The sequence below is a fragment of the Heloderma suspectum genome, chromosome 3 (genome assembly GCF_057233095.1).
Source record: "Heloderma suspectum isolate Gila_16-S chromosome 3, 16-S_ref, whole genome shotgun sequence".
NCBI lineage: Eukaryota > Metazoa > Chordata > Lepidosauria > Squamata > Helodermatidae > Heloderma > Heloderma suspectum.
Window position 1 is genome coordinate 105,398,811 of NC_139460.1, and position 12,520 is coordinate 105,411,330.

General features: G+C 45.1%; 1 protein-coding gene across 8 annotated transcripts in view; it reads left to right on the forward strand.

Annotated features, from left to right (window-relative positions):
• Window positions 1-1,894: 1,894 nt before the first annotated feature.
• The window catches only part of ACOT9 (acyl-CoA thioesterase 9), a 28,056-nt gene continuing 17,430 nt past the window's right edge, over window positions 1,895-12,520 (forward strand). For 2 of the 8 annotated variants that reach the window (XR_014789157.1, XM_084844022.1), the window contains exons 1-6: window positions 1,895-2,283; window positions 5,139-5,230; window positions 7,304-7,330; window positions 9,678-9,723; window positions 11,078-11,248; window positions 11,355-11,392. Coding sequence is in view for 6 of the 8 variants with exons in the window: in XM_084844022.1 (XP_084700148.1) it covers window positions 2,270-2,283; window positions 5,139-5,230; window positions 7,304-7,330; window positions 9,678-9,723; window positions 11,078-11,248; window positions 11,355-11,392 (388 nt within the window). In the remaining 2 variants the exon portion in view is untranslated. Of the gene's footprint in view, window positions 2,284-5,138; window positions 5,231-7,303; window positions 7,348-7,560; window positions 7,794-8,330; window positions 8,403-9,447; window positions 9,724-11,077; window positions 11,249-11,354; window positions 11,393-12,520 lie in introns of those variants that run through there. The other 6 variants (XR_014789156.1, XM_084844021.1, XM_084844024.1 and 3 more) reach the window with 5 other exon arrangements.

The following is a 12,520-nucleotide window of genomic DNA, read 5'->3' on the forward strand; positions in this document are numbered from 1 at the left end:
AATCCAGACTGCCAGGCCCCTGGCAAGGCACTGCGTGTCTGCTATTTCCCATTCTGTAAAATGGACACGGACAGGTCTTAGGTTGATGATGTGCAGTGACCAGACAATAGAAAGCTTTAAGGACAATTTGCATATATGAAGTGCCACATGAAGGATTAATTGATTATAGCTGTGTTATTATCTTTATTTTTTTGTTCATATATCCTTAAGGGTGCACTCCTGTGCACATCTCCTTGGGAATAAACCCTTTTTAACTCAGTGAGAACTGATGTGTAAACATTTATAGGATTACAGTATCAGATGTGTATTCTGTGAAGGGAGATACGATCAGTATGTTTTCTACCTAATGTCTGGGTGGGGAACCTGTGGTCTTCATAATGCTGCTTGACTCCATTCAGCCCCAGTCAGCATGGCAAACGGTCAGATTATAGGAATTGTAGTCCAGCATCTGGAGGACCATCCCTGACTTGGTGCATCTCAGACTGCAATGTCCTACTTTAAGAACATAGGAAGAGCCATGCTGAATCAGACCAAGGGTCCATCTAGTCCAGCATTCTGTTCACACAGTGGCCAACCAGCTGCCCACGGGAAACCCACAAGCAGGACATGAGTGCAACAGCACTCTCCTTCCCATGTTCCCCAGCAATTGGTGTACATAGGCATACTGCTTCCGATACTGGAGGTAGCCACTGATAGCCTTATACTCTATGAATTTGTACAATCTCCTTTTAAAGCCATCCAAATTGGTGGCCATCACTACATTTTGTGGATGTGGATTCCATAGTTTAACTATGCACTGTGTGAAGTACTTCCTTTTATCTGTCCTGAATCTCCCAGCTTCAATCAGCTTCAGGAGATGCCCTTGGGTTCTAATATTATGAGAGGAGAAAAATGTCTCCCTATCCACATTTTCCACACCATTCATAATTTTGTACACCTCTGTATCACCACTTTCACTAACCTTGGAGTGACTTACCTTTCAAATACCAAATTTCACTTGCCTGGAATAAGCCTCATTGAACTCAATGGGAATTACTTCTGAGTATGCTGGGAGTGGTGGGTGTGTTTTTTTTTCTGTCTAAACATACATAGGATTGCACCTTCAGAGTCTCTGCCCTTCTCCTTGCTCCCGTTCTCAAAGATCATACTTTCTCAGTATGTGTGTCCTCCGTGATTATGGCAAAGGCAATGTTTAATATAAACACATCTTGTACTCTAGTGCTTTGTGAAAAGGTCCTTTCAAATCTAGCAAAAAACCCAACAGTTTTGTTTTTATGGATTAAATATTTTCCCAACACTACCGGTTACCAGTTTTGGATTAAAATGTTGCCAAGTACCTAATAATAAAAAAAGATAACAGTGATTTAATTATAAAGCCGCTAATCCTTCCTAAGCGGTCGGTCAACAGGGTAAAGGAACTATGGAAAGAGACAAGGGCAATTGATCCAGAGAAAGCAAAATGTGTTTCTCTTTTTGTAATGAATGAAATGTATTCTGTGGTAATCCAGAATAATCATCACACATTCTCACAATAATTAATGAGGGCAAGAATCCTGACTTCAGCTCCTACACAAGTGTTCGACGGGTAGGAAAAATCCACTCTTGCTAACAGGGTGGTTAAGGACGCAGTCTGCGTGTTAGCATGCTGGGTGGGGAATGCTGGGAGTTGTAGGACTTTTTTCTGTCTAAACATGCATAGGATTGTGCCCCAGGGGTCTATATTCTAGCAGATCGATGTTAAGTAATCTTGAGTGTGACTGCAGTCCTAAACACGCTTACCTGCGAGTAAACCCCATTGCGGGTCGTGAGAGGAGACGTGCATAGCATCGCGCTCTAAACAGCCAAACCTACGTTGACGGGAGGGGGGTATTTTTCTCTTCCCTTTCCCCGCCCCAGCCCCGGAATTCGCAGAAGCACGAAAGAGCCAAGGCTGGTACTATGCGGGGATAAAGTCACCGAGAGAGGCTCCTTTATATTAAATGGAGGAGCCCGAGCTCCAGGCGCGGAGATAAGCATTGGGAGCAACTACTCTGTGAAAGAGGGGTGTATTTACATGGGCAAATACAGCAAGCCCTTCTGAGGCGTATTTACAGTCTAGGCCAGCCTAGCCGGCAGGGCCGAATTACTGTCCCAGGCGTGGCTCCTCGCAGGCCGCCGCCCGTTACAAGCAGCAAGATTGCAACGGCAGTGGAGGAGAGCTCCGGGCAGCTGCGAGAGCAATTTCCCAGGTGCCGGAGGAAGGCGTTCTGCAGCCTCTGCAAGCAGCATAATGTTGTCCCGCAGGTAAGGCGATTCCCGGCCGGCTTGCCGCGTTTCTCCCGAGTCTGCCTCTGCAAGAAGCCAGCTGGGCGCAGGGAAGAGAGTTACACGCGGAGAGGGGTGCAGGCTTCCTGGCCCAAGCGCCAGTGCAGAGCCTGCAGGAGCAGAGACGAACGTGGATCTCTGTGATCGAAAGGCTGGCAGAGCAGATCATTTTCTGAGTGCAAGGCCCGCCCCTCTCCTCTCCTCTCCTCTCCTCTCCTCGCCCGGGAGCCCCGCGTGCTGTGGGGAGAACCTTGGCAGAATGAGAGGCTGTCATCGGAGCCAAGCATTTGCAGCTGTGTCTTAGTTTGGCCTTCCTTTCTCTGGTGACATCTTCTCTGGAATCCCGCAGGGCTAGCTAGGCTTGTTACAACAGAAATAACAAAAATGCCCCGGGGTACCGTGTACTGCAAACCTAAAGCATGTTTACCCAGAAGTAAGGTCCTCCGATTTCAGTGGACAGAAATTCCCGTGACAGTGTGAAAAGGCTTGCGGGTATGAAAGATTAATCACTGGAGAAAAACTTGGTGAGTTTAGGATTGTGCTGGTCTTAAAGTTCCACCCCCTACCTAATAAATGGTTCTGTATGTATTAATGCAATGTTTTGTGAGCAATTATACTACATTACACTAAATGGGGATACTTAGTTGGAATGGATTTATTACATTTATATCTTGCTTGTTTTCCTCTTACAAGGAACCCAAGGCAGCTTACATGATCCTCCTCCTATCCATTTTTATTCTCACAACAGCCCTGTGAGGTAGGTTAGGCTGAGAGTCAGTGACTGGCCCAGAGTCACCCAAGCAGCTTCATGGCCAAGTGGAGACTAGAACCCAGTTCTCCTGAGTCCCAGTACAACATTCTACCCACTACACCACACTGGCTCTCAGGTGTGTTTATTTAGGAGTAAACATGTTTAGGAGCAGGCAGTGGAAGCAGCTGACTGGCTGCAAACAAGACTTTGCTTATTGCTGTGTAGACATCACATAGTAATATCCCTGTGTATTTTAAAAGTCACTTAGGGTGCAATCCTATGCATGTTTAGACAGAAGAAAGCCCTACAACTCCCGGCATTCCCCAGCCAGGAATGCTGGGAGTTGTAGGGCTTTCTTCTGTCTAAATGTGCATAGGATTGTGCCCTTAGGCAGTTGATTCTCTGATCTGTGCTCTTAATACAGTATCAGGAGATGGACAGAGCAGTCCTCTACTCCGAGGATAGGCATTGTATGTGCCAGATGTTTTATTTATTTGCTTGTTTCTATACCGCCCTGAAGTTTTACATTACAGCTCCCATAAATCCCAGCCAGCATGGCCAATGGTCAGGGATTATATAGTTCAAAACATCTGGAGGGCATTAGGTTGCCTACCTATACTCTGATTATACCAGGGTGGGTTAGAATGGCCACTGTACCATATGTGTATTCACCCTTGGAGAGGAGGGGAAAATATACAGCTAAAATAGCAGACATGTCCCCAGTGGAAACTCTGCCAATGGTCACTAGTCAGAGACTGCCAGCAACAGCACCCACATGCTGCTCTCACATGGAAGGAGCTAATAAACTCAAGCACATACACACCGGCATCAGCACACACGTACACAGTGATGTCCCAGTGGTACAGTCAGCCACCAGACATCCCTACAGACAGGGGGTTAAGTCCCCTTGTACTAGCTGGAAGCACAGTTTTATGAGCCCAACGCACACAAAGCGGAGGAAAGAGAGCCCCCACAGCACAGCAGCCGCATAGCTCTCTGGGCAGGATGCCTACTTCTGGGGCAAGGGTTCAAGACGCATCCAGAGTGGGAAAGATTCTGCAAGGCACTGCTCCCTGCTGTTGGAGTGAAAGAGTGTTGGAGTGATACCAGACGCAGTGATCACATACAGAAAAGGGGGTGGGAGGGAGACACGGGACACAGTCATAGCAGTTACACTTTGAAGCATGGTTGTTCGGTTCCTGAGTATGTGGAGCACTCCATCTTGGCAAACAGAATGGAGTTTGGTGCTAGTGTCCGAATTCCCAAGGTGAGGTACTTCTGATGGTTCTAGGAAGAGAAGTGGTAGCAATGCGCTTTGATTCCTAGAAGTATTTTGGAGATAAGCTCTGTGTGCAAAGTGTCCCCTGTGTGTGCAAAGTGTGCTTCCCCCATGGTTCTCATCATCGGAGTTCCTCTTTGTGAGCTCCAAGTATGCATGCCATGAGGCCAGGGAGGCAAGGGCCATGCAGTGTGCCATATCCTCTGAGTTGTCTCCCCCTGTGTGGGGTTGATATACTGATGTAGCTATGCTGTGGGGGTTGATATGCTGACTTACACCACAGCCTATGCTCTGTCATGGTAATGCTGGCGGGGAAGTCGCTGAAGCAGGAGTGGCTTTAAAATAATTCCCCTTTCCCGCTGAAGTCAGCTGGGTGGAAATTCACAGGTTACAGTGTTGACAGGGCTGACAGTGGCTGTGTGGATTGACAGAGTGGGCCACTTGAGGCCTTCCAGATTTTTTGGCCTATAACTCCTGTCATCTTTCACCATTGGCTATTGTGGCTAGGGCTGTTGTGAATTATAGGCAAAAACATACGGAAGGCCACAAGATGCCCACCCCTGCAGTATAGGATACAGCATAAATGCACTGCTCCCCTGTGCTGCCTAAGTTCCTCCCACAACAACGGCCCTTTCAAGCATTCCACCAGTGTATCTGTCATGGTGGCGCCATGTCTAGTGTTCTGCCAGCATAGTAGGGTTTCCTCTGCATATTCCTCCGCCCCTGAATGGGAGGATCTCTAGTACATGACTATGTCCTTTGATATCATATTGTTGACAGTGTTCAATTCTCCTTTTGTTGCAGATGGTTTTCATTAAGCAAGACCTGTTCTACCCTAACTAGAACACTGACTTCATCCACCGGTGGCTCCCAGGCTGCTGAGCACATGGAAGAAGGTAATGTAACCAAGCTGGAGATGGTCTGATCATATGATCAGAAAGGGTAATCTTTAAAGGAATCAAATGTCAACTGTAAAGGGGTAACATAGGAGTAAAAGCTGTATAGAAGCATTCACCGACATGGTGAACATATGTTAGACTGCAGTTTTATTTTGTTTATTTTATTTTATTTATTAAATTTCTTAATCACCCATCTGGCCGGTCACCCGGCCACTCTGGGCGATGTACAGTAGTACAATTCAAAACAGTAAAATTACACATTAAACATTATTTAAAAATACCCTAACCCACCCAAAATGCCTACCTGAATAACCAAGTTTTCAGTGCATGGCAGAAGCTCATTAAAGAGGGGCATGGCAGAGTTCCCTAGGGAGGGAGTTCCACAGAGTGGGGGCCACCACAGAGAAGGCCCTCTCCCTCATCCTCACCAGCCTAGCTGTCCTGGCTGATGGGACAGAGAGAAGGCTATCCGAGGCTGATCTTGTTAAGTGGCCTGTCTGGTGTTGCTGGAGGCGCTCCTTGAGATTGGCTGGGCCAGAACCGTATAGGGTTTTAAAGGTCAAAACCAACACCTTGAATTTGGCCTGGAAAACAAGTGGTAGCCAGTGCAACTCCTTCAGCACCAGAGTGATGTAATCACGCTGGTGGCTGCCATTAATAAGGTGAGCTACCATGTTCTGCACCAGTTGCAGCTTCCGAACCATCTTCAAGGGTAACCCCACATAGAGCTCATTACAGTAGTCTAGACGAGATGAGACCAGGGCATGTACTACCGATGGGAGCAGATGGTCAGGAAGGTAGGGGCGCAGCCTCCGTATCAGATGGAGTTGATACAATGCTGTCCAGCTCACGGCTGACACCTGAGCCTCCATGGACAGCTGGGAGTCTAAAATGACCCCCAGGCTACGGACCTGGTCTTTCAAGGGTAGCCGTACCCCATTCAACACCAGGTCAACATCCTCCAACCTCCTCTTGTCTCCCACCAGAAGTACCTCAGTCTTGTTAGGGTTCAGCTTCAGCTTATTCCTCCCCATCCAGCCACTCACTGTCTCCAGACATTTAGACAGGGATTCTACAGCCAACCCTGGTGAAGCTTTGAACGAGAGGTAGAGCTGCGTGTCATCCGCATATTGATGACACCATACCCCAAACCTCCTGATGATAGCCCCCTGCGGCTTCACGTAGATGTTAAATAGCATCGGGGAGAAGATGGAACCCTGTGGCACCCCACATGTGAGCGGCCACGGATCCGACACCTCCTCTCCCAGTGCTACCCTGTGGTACCTGCCAGAGAGGAAGGACTGGAACCACCGTAATACGGGATCTCCAATGCCCAACCCCTCCAGGCTGTCCAGGAGGATACCGTGGTCAACAGTATCAAAAGCGGCTGAGAGGTCGAGGAGAACAAGGAAGGAGCATTCACCCCTATCCATAGCCCTCCTCATATCATCCACCAAAGCAACCAAGGCTGTTTCTGCCCCATGCCCAGTTTCCATCATTCCCAGCCAGTATCTGGAGGGTATGTGCTGCATTGGCTTAGCAGTAGTTCGTTGTATCCATTGTTAGTCCTACTTAGAGTAAACCCATTGCAATGAATAAGACTTAAATTAGACTAACATTGGATACAACTCTCTATCTCAGTCCATAGCATAGTCTGTACAATTGTGAGGAAGAGGAAAACATCCTTTCTTTCTTTGTAAACTTGTTCTGATAGCTGTTGAGAAGTAATGTATGGCTATTTCTTGCTGGGTATACAAAGACTGCTTCCAGCAGGGATAGCGAGAAAAGGTCACATAAATGTGGAGATGTGGAGTTGAGAGTGAAGGTAAAGAAAGTCAACACAGCTATTCAGAATCGTGCAGTGCTGTGTATGCCTAGAAAATAAATGGCAGAATATATTGACTCTGGCATGGAAATAAATTATCAGCACAGCAGAATGTGTTAATGTAGACTTGTGCATACCCTTCTGTGTTTTGTGATTGAGTACAGAATGATGAGGAGAACAATACAAATAAGTTTTTCTTTTTACAATTATGCTGATAATCTAAATGGTTTTTTTCTACTTCACAGGGCATTTACCCATTCATGTGAATAATGGTCTGTTGTGGTAACCTGTAGGCATTTTAATATGACTATATATCTGATGCTATCTTGCTTCTATCTGTCTTTGTTGGAGGGTTAATGAAAATTCACGTTAATATTTTCTGCTGGCTATTCCAAGTCATTGTTGATGGCACAAAATGGATTCACACTGCTGAGCAAATCAAGCATGTCTTATTAATCAAAATAGCAGCTATGTATGCTTGCAGCTTGTTCTGTTTTTTTAGGTTTACAAGAAGTTAGAAGACTAGTACACAGAGATTTATGTATACATTAATGCTGAATGTAGAAGCCTGCAGCCAAAGTATTGCTACTTAAGCTGCAATTCAGTGTCCTCTTGGCTGCCTGACCCATAGTTGCCAGCCCTCCGAAGCTCGCTTGCGCCCAGTTCCTTCCTGCTGACATTCACAGTCTCTCCTTTACAGAGCAACATAAGCAAAAGACAGGTCCCTCCTGACAGGTATGACAGATTGAAATACCTTGCAATACCTATTAGTCTGACCATCCACCAACAGTCTTACCAGTCCCTCCTATTTCTAGGCCCATGTGAGGTTTTGCCTTGGTCCTTTTTTTGGGGGTGGGGGTGTTCACTTATTCAGCTCTTATTAACTGTTTCCTATCTCAGTTCTGTTCTTTTCCTCAAGACTCCATCTTTTTCACCCACTCTCAGTCAGGCAACCTGGTGCCTTCCACATCTTTTGGACTATAGCTCCCATAGTCCCTGACCATTGGCCATGCTGACTGGGGCTGATGAGAGTTGTAGTAAAAAATATATCTGGAGGGCGTCAGGTTGGAGACAGCTATATTAGACCTCAACAAATGGTTTCAAGTGCACCTTTGATGTTTCCTTTTCTCTTTTTTCCTCACACCATTGTGCACCACTGCATACAAAATCAAGCCCACTACTGCTCTAGTCCGGTGATACGCAGAGCTGTGTAGGTTTACCTAATTGATAAACGAATCAAGGACATTGCTGGTTCTGTGAGTTGAACAAGATTGGCCTCGGTGGATCAAAATCCATTTTAGAAATGGCACACTTGGCATACATCAGATTGAACTTGTGGTCCAGGTGAGCCCATGCCTCAGCAATGGGTGTGGTGCTGCTTGGCATGCAGATGGCCTGCTTACTTTGGCCAGGTCACCTCCAGGGATCATGGTAGGGGGCTGCTATCTCATACCAATCTTGAAACCAGTGGGGCCCCTGTCCACAAATTGGATGATACACTTGGTCTTGATGGTGGCAATAGCAGCATTGACATCTTTGGGAACAATGTCACCATGGTTGTCCATTGGTACGGTGGGGAAGGGATGGAGGAAGGCGAGTTCTCTGAGGGTTGGGAGGACGTGGCTGCCCTAGAGAAGGATTATGAAGACGTGGGTGTGGATTCTGTTGAAGGAGAGGGTGAAGAAGAAGGAGATGAATATTAAACCTGCTTCCCTGTATTTCTGCTGCATGGCTCATCTCTGTGGTTTTTTCAGCGTAACACTCTTAGCTTGCTTGTTGACTGGGGCAGTGTTGCTATGAAGGAGTGCGGCAGTCTTCTTTAAGAAGTCTTGCCATTCCACTATGCGATCATGTCAATTTTCCATGTCTTTTAAACATGTCATGTCTGTGAAATAAAAGGTCAAAAAAAGAAGAAAGAAATGATTCGGCTTGTTTAATTCTTCCAAACTCATCCAGATTACATGTACCCTTTTTATTGATTTGAGGTGTGCTTTGGGGGGATGTCAGATAAATCTGCTCTGAGCTCTAGTAATTCACAGCTACATTAGCTCTGGGTTGGGATGCACATCCCAACTCGTGTCAGAAGACTTAACGCAATTTGTTCACAATGGTAGTGCACATTCAGAGGTGTAGCGGCACCCATTTTGACGCTGGGCACAGAAGCCTGCTTCTGTGCATGGATTTCCCTTGCAGTATCAGGGGAAGCGAATACAGACATATTAATGTGGACGGAGTGACTTGACTCGAACATTCATTTTGGAATGAGCAAGTTGTCTTGCTGGGCCAGATTTGTCTTTCAAGAAACAAAACAAGAAACAACCCACAAGGTCCAGCTATTTTTGTCATTGTTAGAACATTTTTAGTTAACTAAAAGGTATATGCTTGGTATTAAAAAATAATAATCATGTTATAAAAATGGAAGGCATGTCTTTTATTGCATTTTCCATACTTATAACGGCATAGCTACTAGAGCAGGAATGAACCTGACCAACTGTTGCTTTTCAGACACTTCTCTTTGCATGACTTTGTTTGAACTGCTGCGTCTTGAGATTGCTGTAGTACCCTTTGGTCACAGTTACCGCCATCAGATATTTCTGACTGATCTCTGCTTTGTTTCAGTGCGAAGCAGATTACGAGAGATAGTGGGAGCATCTACCAATTGGAGGTATAGCGCATACAAAAGTTTCTTTAATTAATTAATTTATTTATTTGCAGCATTTATAAGGCTCTTAGAGTAAATTACAAAGATAAGCAGTATGACAGTCCCTGCCCTCAGGCTTCCGATCTAAATTTAAGACATGACACACAAGGAATAAAGGGGGGAGGATGGATGGATGGATGGATGGATGGATAGATAGATAGATAGATAGATAGACTTTAAAATTGTTTTAAAAGCCTATTTGGCAATACGGTGATGATGATGACAATTAATTCCTCTTCCTCTCCTGCTCATAGGACAGTTGGTTGGAATGGCCTTTCTGAGGGGAGGGGAGGCCCAGTTACATTTCTGCGTGAAGCAGTTGTGTGTATGCAGGGCCAGTACTACTGTGATGTGGACTGATGCACTCGCATCAGGTGGCAGAGTGGGAGGAGTGGCAAAGTCCTACAGTGTGCTGGGAGTTGTAGGAAGTTTTCTGTCTAAGCATACATAGGATTGCGCCCTTAAGTGCTTATCTTAATTGTCGTAATACTTCTTTCAAGTAAAGGCCAACCCTTTAAGAAAGCATTATATCCCCAAATTGCAAAAATGACTTGAAGTGGCGTTGTGTTCATGGTTGAACTAAGATTTGAACTGGTGACTTCCAGCTCAAAGCTCATGATTTTAACCGTTATGCTGCATCAGCTCTATGCTAGTCAATAGTTGTGCTTGAACGTCACTTTAAGCCATGGAGGCTTAATAAGCTACTGTGAGTAGCTTTTTTGAAATAGTCCACAATGCCTTCCCACACAACCGGGCTAATAAGCTACTGTGAGTAGTTTATTAAGCTACTGTGAGTAGTTTATTAAGCTACTGTGTGTAATCTGAGTCATCCCCCTGTCCCCCTGAAGTCTTCCCGCCTGAGCAGTGGCCCTGTTTCATCTATTGACAACATCGCAGTGGCCTGTTTTAACCTTTCACAATATCCCAATGAGAGGGGAGAGCTGTGGGGTGAAGTACAGGGGCTTAATTGTTAATTCAGCGTTTCCAGCATCACCCAAACAAGGGGTGGCAGCTCTAAAGTGTTGGAAGTTTTCAGGATAAGGACCAAACTTCATACACAGCCTTGCTGCAGACCATGGGTTAGCAGAATGGCTTATATGGGGCAAATAAGCCATCGTGGATTAAAAAATTCTCAACATATCACATGATAACCAACGAGGCATTAAATAAGCCATGGTGGCTTATTTAACCCACTGTGGGTTATAGTGTTGTCCAAATCCAATCAGTGTGCACTGCATTTCGCAACCTCTGTCCTATTTATTTCCCCTCCCCCCATTTTGGAATAATTTGTTTTGGTTTCTCCCCCCCCCCCTCCCAGAGACCACGTGCAAGCAATGGATGAAAGAAAAAGCTTACATACACTCCTTGCTAAAACCCAAGCTGACCTGCCCTCTAGGAAAATGAGTGACAGCTATATAGAAGTTATCCTGCCTTTAGGAAGTCAGCCTGAAATAAGAGAGAAATATCTGAATGTGCACAACTCTGTCAGGTAAAAAAAATGCCTTTTTTTAAACAAAAAGAAAGTAACACCTGCCTCTTATGGGCCTTACCAGTCATGAGGTTTTACTCATTCTGTAATGTTTTAACTTCAATAGATTTGGCCGAATTCTTGAAGATCTTGACAGCTTAGGAGGTATGTAATTGCCTTCCAGTTTCATTTATGTAGTGATCTGATCATCTGGGTAATTGGAGTTCTTTTCATCTAGTAACTGGAACATGGATTTTTATTGAATACATACTTATTCCTTTTTTCTTGTATCTGCTTTGTGTGGTTTTTATCTTGTAAGCTTCCTTGAGAAGGTTCTACCCTCAAAGGTGGCCTAAAAATAATTTTAAATAAATATAAATAGATAGATACATAAAAGTCCTTCACCATCTTTAACCCACAACATTTTGTGAAGGTGGAATGGAAAGTTGAGATACGTGTCTTGTCCCAAGGTTGCAGAATGAATTTTTGGCTGAGCAGGGATTTGAACTCCATCCTACAGGCTTATATCTAACATTTTCCCCACTAGACCATTGAGGTGGAGTTATAACCGGCATTGTCTGTTACTAATGATAGCTCTTTATATCCAGACGAAAAGTGGTCATGATCTGCCTCTAAGCAGAATGATAGGTAAGGGAACACTTATATCGTACTAGTCTATAGTTCCATCCTGCTACAGTTTCCCTTTTCTCCCACTTCTGCCTGAGAACAGACAACATGTCAGTTGGCTTGGATGGGGACAGCAGTGGTGAAAGCTGCTGTGTTAATCTTTCAGGAGTCCTTTTAATCTGTTGGTAATATTGTTGTAATTTCCTGCTGAGTACATTTTGCTTGTAGAAATGGGAATTGTGTATTGTGTGTGCTTTCTGCTGCCCCAGTAGCAGTTTAACCTGTGTCACAGGTAGGAGGAAATGTGGCAGAACTGCAAGTATTTTTTGGAACAGAACTGGTTGTAATCCTGAATACACATGAAATTTACCTCAGGTTGGTTGCTGACATCATGCGGTAAACATGACATCTGAAAATACCTAAGGATGGCTTCAGACATTACACAGAGTTGGGGTGTGGGAGAACTCTGACTTCCTCTTTCTGCACTTCCTGTGTGATGCCCAAATTGGGTACTTGAACTTTTTCCCCCAACGGAGAGATGTGTGAACTCCCATATGGATTCTGCTTGTGAATTGCACCAGGCAGGAGACATACACATTCCTGCTTAAGATATTCCGTGGGCAACATAGGAAGTAGAAATATGTGCAGGAGGTCTGCAAATATTGC